Source organism: Mytilus galloprovincialis, chromosome 3 (assembly GCF_965363235.1).
Source record: "Mytilus galloprovincialis chromosome 3, xbMytGall1.hap1.1, whole genome shotgun sequence".
NCBI classification, from domain to species: domain Eukaryota; kingdom Metazoa; phylum Mollusca; class Bivalvia; order Mytilida; family Mytilidae; genus Mytilus; species Mytilus galloprovincialis.
The window spans coordinates 25,719,104-25,740,095 of record NC_134840.1 but is presented as its reverse complement, the minus strand read 5'-3'; the positions used below and the strand labels follow the sequence as shown (position 1 = coordinate 25,740,095).

The window sequence follows — 20,992 nt, the reverse complement described above, 5'->3', positions numbered from 1 at the left end:
GTGTCTATATCAATGGCAGCCATTTTGACATTTTTCAAAAGAGATGTCAAAAACATTTCACTTAAAGTGTAATATTCTGTCAGAACATGCTACTTTAACGTTATTCCCCCAAAGGTTTCACTTTTTTTGTTGCATGCAAACTCCAAGCACCCTTCACTTGATTTTCAGTATTTTGAGATTGAAAAATCCCAATGTGTCCGAGTATTTAAGAACAATCCCGAAACAACCGAATGATCTTTCGTCAGGCTTTATTATATACCAAATATATGTTAAAAAAGGGACAGTCATTTCATGTCAAAACTGCTTGCTAGTGCTAAAAAACACAACACTCTTTAAGCAACATACATGTATGATAAGGTACTGGTTTTCTGAAAGTTAATCATATTTCTTGAACAGGTATACTTCTGATCTGGTGCACGGTTTTATAGCATAACCCAAATAATCTAGTCACCGTACACTCCTTCTCGCCGTAGTTGTCAATGTGTAGTTTTAAATATTATGACTGAATGCTGGGGGGGGGGGGGGGGTATCAATAATAATACATGTTCTGTTAACAATTTTTATGTTTGTGTTGAACTAACGTTAAATATGTACCCAGTGTATACAGTTTATTATAAGCGGAAGCACCTTTTTGGGGGATTTATTTTTTGTTGGAATTCGAGTTATCGCGAATGCTGGAATGGATGATTACATTTGTAAAGATGTCGGGATTCACTCTTTCTTTATGTGGAAAATCGGGAAAACACCCCTCACATTCATGTTACCGGAGTAGAAATGATTATCTCTCAATAATAAAGATATCCACCACAAAACAAAAAAAAAGAAAATATTTAAAATATTTAACGTGAGCTACATACTGCTGACATGGCACATGCAGATGTATGCAGATAGGGAGGGAATCAATCCATGACAAGAAATCAGATCATGAACACGGGGCATATATCTCACATCACAGCGATACGCTTTTATTGTGTTCTTCATTTCAAAATCACAACAAGGCCTTTAACAAAAAGCAAAAACTATCACAACACTGCAAGTTTAAGATGGTTTTTAGCAAAGGTTTCAGCAGATTTTTTTGGGGGGAAAATGACGTTTACTGAGAATCAATCCGTGGAGTAATGTCAATAAATGAAAACGGTATAGAAATTATACGTAACTATACCCTCACATGTGCATGTTTAAGAATGTGGGACACGGTTCATTAAAACACCTGTGACTGGGATTTACCATCATAAACCTTACCATTGGACAGCACTATGTGGAACTAGGGGAGACACATTATACATAAAACATCATGAAATTGAATATTTTGTCCAGAACTATACGAATGAAAATGATGACAGATCCGAATTTTATTCAGATTGTACTATTAAGAAACCGAAGTTTTTTTTCCGATTTATTTAAATAAACTTATTAAATCAGCTGCAGCATTAATGTTTTATGTAGACCTACATTGCATAAAACAATGGAAATAACATTGTATATTGATATAAACGATCAAACTTGTAATAATAATAAATAAAATAATGGTTATAGCTACTTTCCATAGGCGTCGGCCTTAACTTCTGATGAGACAGACTATCGCAATGTTCTGCTCCATGATAATGTAGTACTAGTGTTCGAATTCTGATTCTTGGATATTTTGAGTTGCTAATCTTTTGAAAAGATTACAGCTTGAAAAAAAAGGAATAAATGTTCACCGACAATTCAGATGAGTTTACATCATTTTGAAAATAAATATCACAAACACTGCTTTGCGGATCGGCCATTGGCTGAAGAGAAAATCAAAAGAAATCTACGCGAGACAGCGTTTCATTCATGAATATTTCATGAATGAACATTTTCCCGCACTATTTTTTACTATGTACGATATTTACAACTTTTATTATTGAATAAGTAAAAGCCCGAGTGTATCGAAAGATTCCGATTATGCGAGAACAAGTAGATATTTGACCAAGTTGTCAGATAATTGACAAGTGATAATGGTTTGATTTATTTTAACAATACACAGGTGATAGAATATAAAATAATCGATAATTATATGGCTTGTGTCTCACTCCAAGGACGAGTAAAGGTAAATACCGGCTTTAATAGAAAAGTGCATTGTTTTTGTCAAACTGACATCGATCTGAAAGTTTTGATGCCAAAAATCATTTGAAAACTTTATTGCGTTATTTAAATATCTAGCTGTTTCACATTCTAATGTGGATATAAGGACCTTCACTCGTTCAGCATGCTCAAGTGGATCAAACTGACAACAGAAAAACATTGTCTTAATGACAATTATCAAAGCATCCGTATAATTTAAAAACAACCGAGTCATCATCTACTTCTTAGAATATTATAGTTCAGTGTATCAAGACCGAGGTCAAGCTAAAGACAAGTGCTTTAAAAATCATTAAAATGATCTAATAACATTTGTCCATGTACTAGCACAATGACTTTCTTAGTGCTTAACAATACAGTGGCGGATCCAGAACTTTTTATCCTCACACTTTATTCCTGGGGCAGTATGATTCTTTAAGATTGACCTATAATTAACAATGTGTCGTCCTAACACAGAGGCAATGATTACTAGTATATCAAATAAATGGCTTAAAACAAAAATCTCAAATGTCATTGCTTCAATCAAGGATTTGTATAGTGATCACTATACAAATCCTTGCTTCAATGGTAATTACACAGCAGCAACTAATATGTGTTACAGGGTTATAAGCACCTCAGATCAACATTGTATGAATCTAGTGTATATAAACGTTTTATTCCTGAGGTCATACTACTATTTTTATGCCCCCACCATATTGAGTTTTATCCTTGTTTTTTTCTGTAAGTATGTACGTCCCTTACTTGTACGTATGTCCATGCATCCCAAAATTGATTTCTGTTCTATTACTTTAGTTTGCATGAACCAAATTTTATGAAACTTATACGTAATTCTTATATTAAACACAAAACACAAGTCAAGTTTGAATTTTGTTGGCGTCACTTTTACCATTCTGGATGTAAAGGGGTGAAATTTTCAGTATACCCTATCAAGTATATTTACCCTTATATATAAGTTTGACTTGTAGCTTTCTTCGGTTATGCATTTATCAGGTGAACATAAAAACGGTCTTTAGATATAGAAGTATAGATATGTATATATATAAAACAAGAATGTGTCCATAATACACAAGTGAATACAAAAGTTCAGGGTCGAATCCGATACCAATACCAATAGTACATGTATATTCACCTATTACCTATTACCTTATCTGTACATTTCTCATCTGACAGGTGCACCACTAAACGGTGTATTTCGAATTTTGCTATATACACGGGTCATAATTGCAGGGTTGACACTAATAAATTCAATCATTGTCAAATTGTTCCCTATTGTAGTATTTTAATCAGTAAGACTTTCTAAGATGACAATACGAATACTAAAATTTTTAAAATAAGGCGTATAGGTACAGTTTTCAATTTGTTAGCGGGCATGACATAAAACAGCGAACCAAAGAATTCAACTTTATTTATAACTAAATGAATAAATATAGGACAATGCTGCACGTTGATTAAAAAATTAAAAAAATACTTCAGGGCCTTTTGTTTTACGAATAATTAATATTACCAATAATTGATAAGTTCCAGGTCGACAGGTTCAAACAGAAAGATTTTGAAAGCAGAGGAAACTGTGCATCTTATAATGGGCATGACTTTATCATATGACCATCCCAATACTAAAATAAGGCTTACGCATAGTTATATACATTAGTTCAGACCCCCAATATCACGGGTGTGTTCTAAGTTTCAAATTGATTGGACTTCAACTTCATCAAAAACTACCTCGACCAAAAACTTTAACCTGAATGGGACAGACAGATGAACGGATGGACGGATGAACGGACGCACAGACCAGAAAACATAATGCCCATAAATGGGGCATAAAAAGTGATTTTTGGAAATTGCTGCGAGACAATGGTTTAGTTTGAAAAATCAAAACTGTGATTAAATACATATTTGAAATAATACACGTCTATAACCTATTTGAAATAATGCACATATACAGTTGCAAACTTTCCAGAGGTGCTATCCAGCACTTTGATTTAAAACAGAGGTGGATTTAGAGGGGCCCCAATTACAGCGAATCAGTTTAAATGTCAACTTGAGCTCCATGTTTTCTCAAGTACCAATTTATAATTTTTTAAAGCATGGGATGAACAAGTACATGTACAGAAACAGCTGACCCTGCTTGCCCTGGATACTCTTAAAAATTGATAACTAATGATAATTTTCGATTGGAAAACCCATTTATTTTGTTTTAAATGTCCTAATGTGTACTGCAAATATAACTTGTCAAGAAAATGACATAAATTGTTAAATTAATATTTTAAATTGGAGTTATGTTCCTTTGTTCATAATTGCAGTTGAACCAACTATAACTATTGACTCCAATGTAGTGTAACCAAACGTACTCTTCATTGCTCACAAATACATTTTAATTGATCTCTTAGTAGAAATACTGCTTGTGTATCTCTTTATTGCTTCTGTCTATTATCCTTTTGTTATTGTCAATGATGATATCTTACATAGTGTCTTCTGTCTGTTATCCTTTTGTTATTGTCAATGATGATATCTTACATAGTGTCTTCTGTCTGTTATCCTTTTGTTATTGTCAATGATGATATCTTACATAGTGTCTTCTGTCTATTTACTCTTTCTTGCCTTCGCTGTTTGTATTTTCTTTTTGCGTGTTTTCTGTCTGTTATTCTATTGTGGTTCTCGCTGTTTGTTTCTCTCTCTGTGTCTTCTTCCTGTTATCCTATTGTTGTCTTCACTGTTTGTTTCTCTCTCTGTGTCTTCTTACTGTTATCCTATTGTTGTCTTCAATGTTTGTTTCTCTCTGTGTGTCTTCTATCTGTCATCTTGTTGTTTTCGCTGTTTGTATTTCTCTGTTAGTTTTCTTTTTGTTATCCATTTGTTGTTTTTACTGAATCTATCTTTCTTAAAGTCTTCTGTTTTGTTACCCCTTTCTGGTCTTCCCTTTTTGTTTTTCTCTGTGATTCTATTGTTGTCGTCGCTGTTTGTTTCTCTCTTTGTGTCTTATTTCTGTTATCTTATTGTTGTTCTCGCTGTTTGTTTGTTTCTTTATATCTTCTGTCTTTTATCCTTTTGTTGTCTTTACTGCTTATATATTTCTTAATGGCTTCTGTCTATTTACTCCTTTTTTGCCTTCGCTTTTTGTTTTTCTCTTCGTGTCTTCTGAGTGTAATCCCCTTGTTTTCTTCGCCATTTCTTTCTCTCTGTGTATCTTCTGTTTGTAAGCCTGTTGTTTTCTTTGCTGGTTTTATATCTCTTTATTGTTTTCTGTCTGTTATCCTTTTGTTATCTTCACTGCTTATATATTTCTTTATGTCTTCTGTCTAGTTACTATAACCCTTTTATTATCTTTGCTTTTTGTTTTTGTCTTCGTGTCTTCTGAGTGTCATCCCTATGTTGTCTTTGCTATTTCTTTCTCTCTGTGTGTCTTCTGTCCGTAAACCTGTTGTTTTTCCTCGCTGGTTTTATTTCTCTTTATTGTTTTTTGTCTGTTATTCTTTTGTTATTTTCACTGATTGCTTATATCTTTCTTTGTGTCTTCTGTCTAGTTACTAGTACTCTTTTACTACCTTCGCTGTTCTATTTCTCTGCGTGTCTTCTGTGTGTCTTCTGTGTGTCATACTGTTGTTGTCTTCATTGTGTCTTCTTTCTGTTATTTTATTGTGGTTCTCACTGTTTGTTTCTCTTTCTGTCTTCTTTCTGTTATCCTATTGTTGTCTTCACTGTCTCCATTTCTCTGTGTGTCATCTGTCTGTCATACTGTTGTTGTCCTCCGTGTTTCTTTCTCTCTTTGAGTCTTCTGTGTCATCCTGTTGCTGTACTCATAGTTTGTATCTTTCTTTGTGTCTTCTCTCTTTTATCCTTTTGTTGTCTTAACTGCTTATCAAATCTCTCAAAATGGCTTCTGTCTATTTACACTCTTTTTTTTGCCTTCGCTGTTTGTATTTTTTGCGTGTTTTCTGTCTGTTATTCTATTATGGTTCTCGTTGTGTGTTTCTCTCTTTGTGTCATATGTGTGTCATACTGTTGTTGCACTCGCTGTTTGTATCTCTCTTCGTGTCTTCTGGCTGTTATCCTTTTGTTGTCTTTACTGCTTATCAAATCTTTCTTTAAGTCTTCTGTCTATTTACACTGTTTTTTTGCCTTCCGTCTGTTTGTAGTTTTTGCGTGTTTTCTGTCTGTTATTCTATTGTGGTTCTCGCTGTGTGTTTCTCTCTTTATATCTTCTTTCTGTCATCCTTTTTTTTTCATCACTGTTTATATCTTTCTTTAAGTTTTCTGTTTTTGGTTCTCTTATTTGGTCTTTGATTATTCTATTTCACTGTGTGTCATACTGTTGTTGGCATTACTGTATTTTCTCTTTGTGTCTTCTTTCTGTTATATTATTGTTGTCTTTACTGTTTACATTTCTCTGTGTGTCATCTGTGTGTCATACTGTTGTTGCACTCGCTGTTTGTATCTCTCTATATGTCTTCTGTCTTTTATCCTTTTGTTGTCTTTACTGCTTATTAAATCTTTAAAAATGGCTTCTGTCTAGTCACCTTTTTGTTGTTTTTTTTTTTTTGTTTTCGCTGTTTGTATTTCTCTGCGTGACTTCTGTCTGTCATGCTGTTGCTGTACTCGCTGTTTGTATTTCTCTGTGTGACTTCTGTCTGTCATACTGTTGCTGTACTCGCTGTTTGTATATGTCTGTCATACTGTTGCTGTTCTCGTTGTTTATATTTCTCTGTGTGTCTTCTGTCTGTTATCCTCTTGTTGTTTCCGCTGTTTGTTTCTTCCTTTTGTCCGTTATCCTTTTCTTGTCTTAAAGATGTGGTTTGATTGTAAACGAGACAACCCGGTTCCACAAGCGACCAAATGACATTGAAATTAGGTCACTGAACAGTTTTATCGCAATTATCGAAAAAAAAAAAAAAAAAAAATGATTACTCACAGATATTTTTAAGTTTGATATGTCAAAATTTCGACTTTGAAGTAATAAGTTCAATGCCAAGTTTCATTTCTACTACGTCCCAAATACATTTTCGTAGAAATGAGCCTGGTTAGATTTTAAATATTTTTCTTTGACAGCCTATTAAACATACAGACGTGTTTTCATATAACATTATATATTCATAATTGTATCATTGTATTTTGATGATCATTCACAAATAGGCTACATGTAGTTTATTTAATTTTTAATGTTCAAGTTACAATGATTATGTTCCGGTATATCCGTAAACTATTCGACGAATTTTGAATCAAATCAGGTTTTATAGTTGGAATTATGCAAACCGAAAGCGTCATTTTCTTCTCACCTGATTATCAGAAGCAATAACAAATTTAAACACCTACTAGAAATTTTATGATTTTATTCAATTTATTTTAAATATGTTAGGGTTCGTAGATTTAATGCAATTGACTACTTCAATATTATTTATCCAAGCATGTCTGCTAAGAGCATTAGTAAGTTTCGAATAGGATTTTCTCTCATTTAAATAATAGTTTTATTTAATTCCACAGACGTCCTGTTCAATCAATATTAAACTTAATACTGTTTTGTTGATAACAAAGACCACGGGTACATTGATGAACATTGATTTTACTGGTGTATTTTATTTAACTGATGCAAGTTATAAGGAATAGACCAGTCTCCTCAGGTAAGCATTGTTTCTTCAAGCAATACTGATTTGGTTTAATCATAACTTACCAATTATATTCGCTTGTTTAAATAAACACCAAAATGGTGGTTGTTAGCTCTTGAATGGTAAAATACTGGTCCCTGCTTAATATAAAGAAATAAAACGCAACCTTTATCATGTTGCTGTATGAAAGGATCAATGTAAGAGAGGGGGTTGGTTATTTTTAAAAGCTAATCAATATGAACACTGACATTGGTAACTTTAATCCGATGTTATCGAAACAATATCTGAAAAAAATTTAAATACAAAGGAAAAATCATTCAAATCGATACGATTAAAATTACATCAAGTTATTCGAAAAGGTCGTAAGAGACAACCTGACCACCAGTAATCACATATAAGGACAATGATGTGGACAACTACATGTCTAGCGCAAGGCCTTCAGCATTGTTTAAATCAATAGCGTAAATAAAACCCAGGGATCTTTTACAAGAAAAAAAACGGAACAGCATGATTTCTTATAAAACCAATAGACGAAAACAATTAATAAATACAGCAAGGCTTAATGTGTCTTTAAACTCTCTGGCATAACTTCCAACAGTGATGTTTAAAAATACATAAAGAAGGGTAAGACTCTTCCAATCAATACATTGAAAAACCAATTACTGATATGATAAGGACTCAAAGATTAAACCGACCTTAGAGATATGATTGGATAAATAAAATGCACAATTACTCGCAATTACTGAAGGCTGGTTTAAAGCTTAATAATTAAAATTATGTTTTCCCCCCGACTAAAATATCAACTTGTACAATGTACTTGTACACCCCAAAAATACAGATTTCTGTTGTTTATTTCAAAACGAAAATATGTCAAGACTTTTAAAAACTGAGTAATTTCACGAACTTTCACGATCATATCAAAATCAATTCAGACTGTGGGATCGGAACACATGAAAACACAAACAGTGAACTAGTATATATATTTGTTTAGGGCCAGCCGAAGGACGCCTCCGGGTGCGGGAATTTCTAGCTGCATTGAAGACCTGTTGGTGACCTTCTGCTGTTGTCTGTTCTATGGTCGGTTTGTTGTCTCTTTGACACATTCCCAATTTCCATTCTCAATTTTAGTTAAATTTGAGTGCCACCATAGACACAAATCTCTATCAAATACATTTGTAAATTCAAAATAAACTTAAATAAGTATGATGGGATAGTTAGCATATGCATTAGCTATCAATCGTCAAAATCTGTATATTTTGGTAACAAGAAAATTCGGTCATTGTAAAAAAGAAGATGTGGTATGATTGCCAATGAGACAAATGTCCTTCAACAATGAGCAAAGCCCATACCGCATAGTCAGCTATAACACTCGCACCCGCAAAGTGGAGAGGGATTAATATAAGTTGCAAAACTTGTTTCCCAATCCACTGTAAATAAATATGTTTAAACTATAATAAGCTCCGATAAGACAATGTAAAACAATTCAAACGAGAAAACTAACGGCCTAATTTAAATAAAAAAAAAAAAAAAATGAACGAAAAACAAATATGTAACACATAAACAAACGACAACCACTGAATTACAGGCTCCTGACTTGGGACAGGCACATACATAAATAATGTGGCGGGGTTAAACATGTTAGCGGGATCCCAACCCTCCCCCTAACCTGGGACAGTGGTATAACAGTACAACATAAGAACGAACTATAAAAATCAGTTGAAAAAGGCTTAACTCATCAGATGGACAAAAATACCAGTTGACGTGGCCGGGTGTAGGCTTTAGACAAATTCTTTCATACGACTCTCATTTGGTTGCTTGGAACATTTTCTTGCCGGTTGACAATAAGTTTTTTTTATTTTAGAATTGAATGCTTCTTTTTGTAAATTTATTGGGGTGTAAAAGCGTTGACCGAAGTACATTTTGTATGAAGCGCGGAAGCGCTTCATTCTAAAAATGTGCGCACGGTCAACGCTTCTACAACCCTATAAAGTTACAAAAAGAAGCATTCAATACTTATAATTACATTTTTTAGCTATAATCATGAAAACGCGAATTTTATATATTTTTTTTATTTAATTCACCTGTGCACTTTATTGTTGGACCACGTGTTATCATGAATGAAAAGTTGTATTGAGCAATGCAACTGCTTACGGAATAACACGTGATGTGCAGTTAGCCAATCAGAATAAAGTATTATAATCGGAAACATACATCTAATGTAATTATATATAAATAGATATAAGAAGATGTGACATGCTTTCCAATGAGACAACTCTCCGTCCAAGTTACAATTTGTAAAAGTAAACCGTTATAGGTCAAAGTACGGTCTTCAACACAAAGCATTGGCTTACACCGAACAGCAAGCTATAAAGTGCCCCAAAAATGACACGGTGTAAAACCATTCAAACAGGAAAACCAACGGTCTAATCTATATACAAAAAAAGAGAGAATCACTTATGAACCACACCAACAAACGGCAGCCACTGAACTACAGGTTCCTCACTTAGGATACGTGTAAACAAACTCAGCGGGTTTAAACCTTCAACAATAGGGTAACATCACAACATAAAAAGACACACTATAAAATATCAATTGAAATGGCTTAACTCAATCAAAAGACATATTAACACAAACAAGTGAACATATATATATACTGAACGAATAAATTTGATTCTTGACACAATGAAAATACAAAATCAATAAAATAAGGGCGAGATGTTAAGCAATATCAGAAAGACAACCATAATGGTCATAAGGAGACAGAAAGTTGGACACAAATCATGACACAACATATAATTAACTGTTTTTGCTAATTGCAGGTGTTTTGAAAGTATTTGTTAAATACACCCACGGCTTAACTGGACTGGGGCTTAAAACGTTCAGAGGCTTAAAACACTTGATACAGATATTTGATTGTTGGTATATATAGACGGTATGTTGTATTTTCTTTGTAAATGAACATGAATATGGTTGGGTCACGCATTGGAACATGAACAAAAGTATGGTTGGGACACGTACAGGTACATGAACATAAATATGGTTGAGTTTAACTTTTTTCTTTTCACTCAAACAACTCCCTTTTGACTTCATTGGCCATTTAAAACAGAGTGTACATTTAAAGGAACATATACAAATATTCAGTTTACTCTATAAGTAATATCAGTATTTTAAAATGCATAGATGCGGGGTATACGTCAACCTTCTAATGAATTAACAAGGCGCAAGAATGGGGAAGGGACTTTTTTTCATACAAATGAACCTAGAAATCTAAAGTATAGTCATATTCTTCTTTTATATTATCAACTTGATGCATTTTACCAAACGCATTTCAAAATGTTACTCTAAAGTTAACACTGAATAATCTGTGTTATTAGATTTCAAATGAAATCAAAGATTGATACCTTGTGTTATCCAATCATTCAGTTCAGGTTATTTTGTTTCAAAAGAATCCGGATATATATCGTTAATCAGGATATACTCTCTATTATTACTTTTGAATTGAGATTTTGAAAAGACCTTTATTTTAATACTCCTTGTCGTCTACCAGAAAAAAATCAAATACACGTATAACGTTTGAATGGCTTCTCTATAGACAATTGTAAAGTATTTTTTAACTGTTTTGTTATTTACCAGTTTTATGTTGCTTTCATTGTACATTAAGTTTTGTCATGTTTGCTGAATAGCGAATCAGTAAGCACCATGTGAGTATCAAATTAAAGTGATCATATCCTGATTTCTTTTCCTACGCGACTTATTCAACAATTTAATGTATGTCTTTGTTGAGATCGTGTGAAGATAAACGTTTCAAAACATCACATTAACATTTTAAATATAACATTGCATGAATAGACATATTTTTGTCAAATACGTATATGATTATATGTGTAATTTTACTATATTTCTCTTTGTTGTTAAAGTTGGTGTACCTTGTTTATTCCAATTGCATAGTAAAGATTTAAATCTTTAACCAGTTCCAATATCTTCAGCAAATCTCAGGAAATTCTTTGTATCAATCTACATAAGTCATGTCGAGTGGAATAAAAACTTGAATGCATAAAACATTGAAATATTTCCAGAGGTGACCTTAGGATTTAACAAGTTTCTTCTGTAAATAAGACTTTAAATTGTCAGAAGTAAAATATTGAAATGGTATTCTTTGTTAAACCTTAATTGGTTAAGTGTCATTTTTTTCAAATCAACAAAGCCTACTTGAATACAGAGAATGTATATTTACATACATCAAGGTCAGACTCAGGTCTATTTGTACATTGACGACTAAAGCCCATAAAAGTATTAATTATTCTTTCTCGAATACACAAGAAGAAATTTGCCTACGGTTGCCCCTATTCAACGAGATAAATTGATAACAAGGTTATTAACAATATTTAAATGGAAGAAGATACTATTTTTTAAAACCATCAAGGTTATACAATTAATGTTATTGGATACCTTGTTGAAATACCATACACTTGGAACTGAAAGCGTTATATATCTACACCAAAAATGGCGTCCAGATTGAAAATCGTCATTGTGGTAGGTTCTATTTTCTCATTTTTTCTTATCTTAATAATACTTTTTTATTTTTATCAAAAACAAAACATCAAGAGCAATTTTTTAAATCTATTTTCTATCATTGGTAATGAAATCATCTATTCAGTGCTTCATAACTCAGAATGTGTTTTTTTCATAAAACTTTTTAAGATGATCTAAGTTAAATAAAAATGGATATCTAGTATACAATTTTTTAGTAAATATCACCCTGTTTTGTATAAGCTTTTTTTTTTAATTCTCGTTTATGTTGACCTTTGGGAAAGATGCTAACAGATCCAAAGACAGTCCAAATTCATGGCAATGTCGTGGTGTTGATTATTATATTTACTTTTATAGCTATAAATCAAAGTAAAAGTAATAGAAAGCCGAGGTTATTCTTGATGTATCGAAAAGATCACAATGATTTCTTTTTACGAGTTGACTTATTGTTCATTTTTGTTCAGTATGGTACTTAGGTAGTCTCTTATTAGACAATAAAATATCAGTCGACTTATCCCAAATAATCCACCGACGCTATCACTATATATTTATCAACTTCCTTCTTTCTCTCTTGAATCATTGGTGAAGGATACTGAAATGGTATTCAATTTGATACTGATTTAGGATGATGTTTCCGTTGACATTTTATTCTAAAAAGCGTTAACACAGGTCTTTAAATCCCGAAGAGCTTATCTTGGAACAATCAATGTCCGGTAGTGAATATCAATTTTGATGACGAATATGATAAACAAACGAGAAATAACAAAATAGGGGTTTATTCAAATGTTAATGTAAGTATATTAAGTCCACCCCCAACAATGCAGAGCTCTAAAGTCAATGATTGTAAAACTAATTACTTTCTAGAAGTGAGTTCCAGTTACCCTCCTAAATTAGAACTATGTGTTACTCATATTTGTTATTTTTCTTTCATAGTTTGTAATCCCTTTGACTCTTCCTAGGCAATACATTGAAAAAAATGGTCAGCAATCCCCATTTTTGTCAATATTTTTGATTGAAGTGTTCACCTTTAAAGTACACGCATGAGCTATTTTTTTCCCCGAATTCCTGTTATTTAACTACAACCCATGGCATTTATTCTTATCGTTTCGTTAGAAAAATTAAGTCTATAGAATTCAGTCCCAACCATTATTTCAAATGAACGGGATTCCCCCCAAAATATTGCATAAATGATAATTGCGGAAGCTACTCTTACAGCAAATGTATAGTTTTATAATTCAAAGTAGAACAGGTGAAAATGGCTCACGTTTATGCAAATATAATCAAATTTGTTGAAAATTAATCATAGCGGACCACTTCATACAAAGCATAGGCTTCAGTCAGACATCCGTGCTTAGGTTTTCAACAATTTGATGTAAACATCCTATGTTCAGAGATAAACCATATCGTTGCACTCAACTTAACATATTGTATCATACTATATGAAGTCTGACAGAGGATAATCTATTCCAAATTTGACGATGGTATTAAATAATACAGACTGACATGTTTAAAGTTCTATAGTATTTTTCATTTATATTCCATACACCTGGTGATAAATATTAGCAAATATAATTTGATCGAACATTGTTGATTAGAAAATAACCTAAATGACACGACTTTATGGATAACGAAACAACATACATAATTGAAATTTGCTTCAAACATTTTTCTGTAAAGCAGATAGATAGACATAGAGTGAGTGTACTTTATATTAGGACACAGCTTAGGAAATATAGTGGTATTATTTAGCTCCTTTTTGGTATATGTGTGATTTAAAAAATCATTTAGTTATACATTAGGCTTTAGGCTTTATAAATATTTTGATATGAGCGTCACTGATGAGTCTTATGAAGACGAAACGCGCGTCTGGCGTACTAAATTATAATTCTGGTACCTCTGATAACTATAACTATTAGCCGACTGATCTGTCTTAAAAGTCCTTCCAATGTCGAGTTTTGTATGAGAGTTGGTATTGTCTCAAAAGTGGCTTGTGAAAACTTTTCACGATAATAAAGAATACTTGGCCAACAGCAATTTTGCGCTTTTATATCTTCTGTCAAGCCTGCGACATTTTTTTCGTGGAAGCGATACTAAGCAATCTTGCGTTCCGTCGGCGGCGTCAACTCATCAGGTTTGTGCTTCAATACAAGTTTTTTTAAGAAGAATAACTTTTCAAACAAGAAGCTGTTCTTTGATAAAAAAAAAAAAAAAAACAACTGAAGTGTCTTGAGCAAAAGTTGGAAAATGATTTTTTTTATTTCACCATTTTTATGGTAAACGATTCCGGGATCTCCTTTTTACGAATATAAGTTATTTTTTTTTTTCAATTACCTATATTTTGTGTCATACATATAAGAAGAAGTGGTATGAGTGCCAATAAGACAACTATAGTCATTTTTGTTTTATACCTTTGTATCTATAGCTAACATCGTTGAGGATATCGTCAGCTCATGCTTAAACTTTGCCATGGAATCAGTCTGATGGTATAACTTACCAAATTTTTAGTATATCCTTTTAAGATGGAGGTTTCTAAAAAAAAAAAAATAGCTACTAGTATGTATTTTAAAGTTTCTAGTCCAAACCACATTACCAACATGGTTCTTGCAAAAAAGATGACGTTTGTTTTAGGTGACATAAATGTAGTCCTCGGTTATTTGGGGTATTTTGTTTTGTTCCTTTTGCTGCATTGATTGTTGGACTATAGTTTGACACTTTGCACTGTATGGTGTGGGTTGTTGATTTTCAAGTAGTTGTGATATTTCATTGTATGTACATGTACAAGAACATGATAAATTATTTGATTTATTTCAATGAATAAGTAAACATATCTATATAAAGGTATGGAATCATATTTTGCAAGTGCATTTTATAAATAGAGGACATCGCTCTCCTGACACTCAGCTCCTAAAGAATTAATCACATTATTGACATACAACCTTCACTGAGTGTAACAAGTACACAATATGTTTGTAGGTTTTAAGTACAGTGATTGATTTACATTGATTTTTAAAAATTTATTACTGTTTTTCGACTGCACCGATTGGATAGTCTGATAGATAAGTACCAATAAGTCGTTTAAAGATCACTGGCTTTCTGGAGGGTACTTTAGATTAGATAAGGAGGTAACATTGATCTGATTCGGGTATATATACATATATAGATGTATTGGACAGATAATACATATAAGTTAAACCATAAGATCTGACAAGTAAGTTGACTTTTTTTATATGTTTATTCAGAACAAGGCTTTTGCAAATTTTGCGTAAATTTCATATAATTATTAAACCGCTATCGCGATGATCATATTTGACAGTGCATTATTATGGCGGTATACTGTATTTATATTCATCATGTTATTAAATCGTCGTCATTTCACATATATATATATACATTGCATAGTTTTCTTTATGGTATTTCATATAAAAAGCTTTTTGGTTTTCATTAAAATAATTTTAAGCTTTTCACTTGTATATGTTATCTTCAATTATTAAAATGAGTTTGAATGTATCTATCAATCTAGTCGCTTAATGTAAACAGAGATATATGGTTATATATGTCCATGTTTATATATATATGTCTCTGATGTAAAGAGGCATATATAGTGTTCATAGTCCATAATTAAGCTAATGAGGATTCATGTATGTCTATTTTTCTCATTGTTATTTTCTCTTGTCAATAATAATGATTTTCAATACAAATAGACTCATTCAAGGATTTACTAATTAATCAAATTCTACAAGTTTTTTTTCATATTGACTGCTATCTTGCATATTTAGCTCAGCGTATGGACATATAATCAAACAGGGACCTAATTCGTACCACCTTATGTCATAGTCCTGGATTGACTCCTGGAGCTTTAACATTTAAGAGTATATGATATTATGCCTTTCAATGTGAAAGCAAAACTAACAACGATCATACACAATTTGAACCACTGTGTGACTTTACCTTCCGGAGCACTTAAGTCTCCCGTCTCTTGGCGGGGTTTATGTTGTTGAATAAGATTTCTGCGACGTTTTTTGTTTACTGTAGTTTGTTTGTTTGTTATTTTGGTTTTATTATTTTAATTACCTCCTATATACACATTTTAAAATTCTTTTTTATCTAAAGACAACATCCATTTGTTCCTTGTTTTACAGTTATACCTCATCTATTTTTTCATCATGTTTTACAGTTATACCTCATCTATTTTTTCATCATGTTTTACACCATATCATTATCTACTTTGTTCATTGTTTTACAGTTAAACATCATCTTTTTTGTTCATTGTTTTACAGTAAAACATCATCTACCTTGTTCATTGTTTTACAGTAAAACATCATCTACCTTGTTCATTGTTTTACAGTAAAGCATCATCTACTTTGATCATTGTTTAACAGTAAAACATCAACCCATATATTGTTTCGTTCTTGTTAACCACTCGTCCTTCAAAGTCAGGAGTTTTGTATCCAGGTTTGCTTAGCTTGGACTTGAAAACTGTGTTAGAAAGATACACAACCCAATTGATTTTTTTTATTTGCAGATATTTCCCAGGGTATATACATTTTACCTGTTAAGGTGTTTTGTATGAATGTGTTGATAAGATTACTGTAATTAGTGCATTAATCTTATTTAGTTGTTAAATTCTAACGTTTTATAATGAAATTCAGACATTAATCTGTTTACTTTGTAGATACCTTAGTAAATGTTATGATCCATACTAAGGGAATAATTTCATAACCGATTTTCATTGAAAATATAAGTCTACTATCAAAATGCAAATACTTTCCACTAAAATACAGACAACATGTCATATAAATGAGAGGTTCAGAATGGAGAATTATATTAAAGGTGTAAGCAACATCAAAATGATATCAACCAATGTTTATTAGCCTTGTATGTTTTTTTTTAAATTTCGTTCAATTATATTTTTCGGAGTTTAGTGTGACGTTCATTTTCACTGAACTAGTGCACATTTTTGTTAAGGGACCAGATGAAGCTACCCTCCGTGTTCGGGATTTTATCGCTTTGTTGAAGACTCATTGGTGGCCCTGGACTTTTTTATGCTCTTTGGTTGGGCTGTTGTCTTTTTGACACATTTCCCATTTCCATTAATTTAATTATCACTTTTCTTTTAATACTATAATTTTCTTTTATTCGATGAAAACCTCTACTGAATTAACTGAATCCAATCTGAAAATCCTACCAATTATTCTAACAGATTCATCTCTATTATTAAAGTATTTTAACAACGGGACATAAACGTCGATCCAACCGTTCATACTTTTCGACATTTGATAGTGTCGGAATTTATATTTGATTTTGAGAACTTGTACGAAAATTTTTAAGTATCATGTGATTTTTTGCAGCAATATGTTGTGATTTTGTACATGTGTTATTACTTTCTATTTACAGGTTAGCAGTTTCAATTTCGTGGGCAAAAACATCGACTATCAAGATGAGGAAGCGTTCAATCTCTGATGAGAAGGAGAATATCAGCGTATCAGAGCAGAAATCTGATCATTCACAAAAACAGAAACGACCGAAAGAGACATATTATACTGTTGAAGAATTCGTAAAAGAAGACGTTTATTTGATAAACAGAAAATCAAAAGTTGATAAAAATCTCCTTGCTAATAGTCTTACTGCGAAACTAAGACAGGGTATACCAGGAGAAGTGGCAGTGAACGGGGGTTTAATGAACAAAATCAGACGAGAAAGTCTAAAAGATCTTGTTCAACTAAACCATCTTAATAAGCAACTTAGCAACGAAATGCAAATGGAGGCCAATCGTATCGACAGTCAGAGTCAGCAGTTAGTTAGGAGACAAGAACAGATGAAAAGGCAATCAGAATATCTCAGGAAAAATCAAGATAAAATCAGATCTCAAATTAGAGGTCGATCTGGAAATACCAGCTCAAAAGTATCATCGCTACCTACATTGAAAATGTCCTCATCTGCCTATACTAGTACAGCATTGGATGACGAAACTCGCCGAGAAAGTTTATCAAGGACATCGTCACGTGATTCAGCAAAACATAGAAAGGATCTGAAATCTAATTTCAATATGTTTCCCGTAGAATATGAAAATGAAGATCCAACGTATGTGAAGCATTTCAAACATATGGGACTCTTTCAACCGCATAATAAATATCATCATCTTAACGAGAAACAATTTCCAGAGAAAAGTATTTTAAGAAAATCTTATTTCATGCCAGAATATGAAATACTGACATTGTCTATGAAAGATTCCGACCTCAACAGCGAGGATGGAAGCTCAGTGAGTAGTAAACAGGACCAAAAATCTCAAAAGAAAAAAGGTCTTCGGGTCACTTGGACCGGGTTGGATCGCGAAACAGACGACAGGTCTGCTTCTACATATTACACATCACAATCGCCTACTGACAGTGTGTCAGTGAAGAGTTTCAAAAGTGACTCTAATGCACAACCAGTAAGTTTTACAAAACCTGGTAAAAGTAAATTAGATTGCGTTGGTATCCGTTGGAAGTTGCCACCTCAGGGCATGAGATCATCCCTCTCTGCTGGAAATCGACCGAAAAGGGTTTCACATAACTTACATCCCTGTGCGTCTGCCATGAATAAGTTTGGTACCTCTATAACAAAACAAAAATGGGCTGTTCCAACGATGACATCAAACACATCAACATATGAACTTTATAAAAACTGGCTAGCAAAACTTGAAGCGTTAAAAAATCCCAATGAAGATAACATGTATCCAGCACAACGTAATCAAACGACGAACGAAAGTATTAGCTATACTGTCCCTGTGACAGAACGTCCCCCAGTATCAATGTATACTGTGTAAATAAGAAGAAAAGAGTTAGTATCTATATATAAATATATTAAATTAATATACATTATTAAAGGTTCTTAAATTGTTTACCGATGACATACATAAAACCATGCAAGAGGTATTGTCTATTCCGATATTCTGAAGGGGTCTCAGATCTGGAAAGTAAATTAAAAAGAATGAAATATCAATAAAATATCAAAATTACATTTAACAAAACTCTACAAACATTCGATGAAATTGCTAATCAGATTATTCAACCAGATAGATATGAAGTTCTAGATAAAATACAAATGTAATTGCGTCAAGTAAATTAAATTTACACGAATATTTAACTTTTTGGCCGTTGTGTCACTTTTCCGGTGTACCACAGAATACAACAGTGTTGTTTCTATATATTTTTTTTAATATCAATCCTAAAGTCTTTATGTTCCTGTATATAACTCGTCAACAAGTTTTGACATAAGTAACCCGCCGATGCAACATGTGAAGCAGAAACTGATTTTTTCCCTGTACCCTCTCAGTTTTAAAGGAGTTTGCATTGTTCAATCTGGATATATGGTCACTTTGGACTTTTTCTGACAGATAGTCAATCCTTTGCAAATTGGGGGACCGCTTGGCTGTGCTACGTGTATAAAAAATGGCAAAAATTACTATGAATGGACATTTTGAAATGTCGCCTACACACAAAATCCATTTCCACGATCAAAAGGTATTCCCCATATGAGTGTAAAAGGTATAAAACAAGATTAAAAACTTGACATTATACAGAAAAACTTATAAAGGTTTATACTTTAAACATTGCCCAATAATCATATAATACAAAATAGTCTTTTCCAATGGTATCTAGATCTCTCAATCATTTAAATTATAAAGTGTAAAAGTTAAAATAAATCAACACCATTTACTTATGTTTGTTTTAACAACATATAGTTCTCATGGCTTTTCCATTAATTAGTATAAAGATATTGTAATACTTGGTCAAACACGAAAATTAAATCCGAAGTCTTTTAAACTTGACAATTTGGAATCAATCCAAATAATTTAATATTTAATATTTCAAATTTGAAATCTCTGTAATTACTAGATAGATTTGTATTGACTTATTCAGTTAAATGGTCAAGTTTATCTGTAACTAGATCTATTGATTTGTAGTACGTGCAGAATAACTAAAATAATAAAATATCCTCTCCGCTAATTGATTTATATCAAAGTTTATTCAAAGTTTAAAGTTATACAGTATAATTACACGCTGATATGTGAATAAAGTTAAAGATCACACACAGTATACATAAACAATTATTGTAAATTCCAAAAAGGACACCGAGTTTCTACTGATCTTGGTCATGCTGTACCAGTGTAAGATTTCAAGATCTTGTAACAGCAAAAATGTGGGCGTTTTGTAACATATTAAATAATTTTACTGTTGATCACGTTACAATTTTTTTTTTTGACTGTAGAACAAATAAAAGCAACAATACTATACCGCTGTTCAATAGTCATAAATCGATTAAGCGAAAACAAATCTTGGTCACAAACCAAAATCGAGCGAAACACATCAACTATAAGGGGAAAACAACAGAACAACGGAAAAACCGAACTGCCAAAAAACACAAACGCCAACATACATAGAAACGGACTATTCGATAACAACTGCCATATTCCTGACTTGGTACAGGACATTTTAAGAAAGAAATAGTTGCACTTGGTTTGATGCTCGGTTTTATGGCTAGCTAAATCTCCCGCTAATATGCAAAGTTATCAATACCGCTTTAATGACAACATTAGGTGACAAGAATTCAGTACAAACAAATCAAGAAAACTCAGGATAGAGAAATCCATAAATAAATAAATATTATAATAGTACATTACAACTTTTCAAACACAGAATAACAACACCTTCCAAGTGAGAGGTTTAGCGCTATAAAACCAGGTTCAATCCACCATTTCCTACATTTGAAAATGCCTG

At 32.4% G+C, this 20,992-nt stretch overlaps 1 protein-coding gene across 4 annotated transcripts; it reads left to right on the top strand.

The window, feature by feature from the left end:
- The first annotated feature begins 7,569 nt into the window (after window positions 1-7,569).
- LOC143067530 (uncharacterized) lies at window positions 7,570-19,098 on the top strand. Of its 4 annotated transcripts, XM_076240851.1 has the most exons (3): window positions 7,570-7,718; window positions 10,523-10,635; window positions 17,628-19,098. In XM_076240851.1, exon 3 carries the CDS (start codon window positions 17,671-17,673, stop codon window positions 19,036-19,038), a length of 1,368 nt encoding a protein of 455 aa, XP_076096966.1. In that variant the 5' UTR covers window positions 7,570-7,718; window positions 10,523-10,635; window positions 17,628-17,670; the 3' UTR covers window positions 19,039-19,098. The 4 variants fall into 4 exon arrangements, with proteins under 4 accessions (XP_076096966.1, XP_076096969.1, XP_076096967.1 ...); XM_076240854.1 differs by lacking the exon at window positions 10,523-10,635 and having other exon boundaries at window positions 7,572-7,718; XM_076240852.1 differs by lacking the exons at window positions 7,570-7,718; window positions 10,523-10,635 and adding an exon at window positions 12,020-12,236.
- Window positions 19,099-20,992: the final 1,894 nt, after the last annotated feature.

Excerpts from the sequence above, each read along its gene's own strand:
- LOC143067530 (XM_076240851.1), top strand. The coding sequence starts at position 17,671 with ATGAGGAAGCGTTCAATCTCTGATGAGAAGGAGAATATCAGCGTATCA.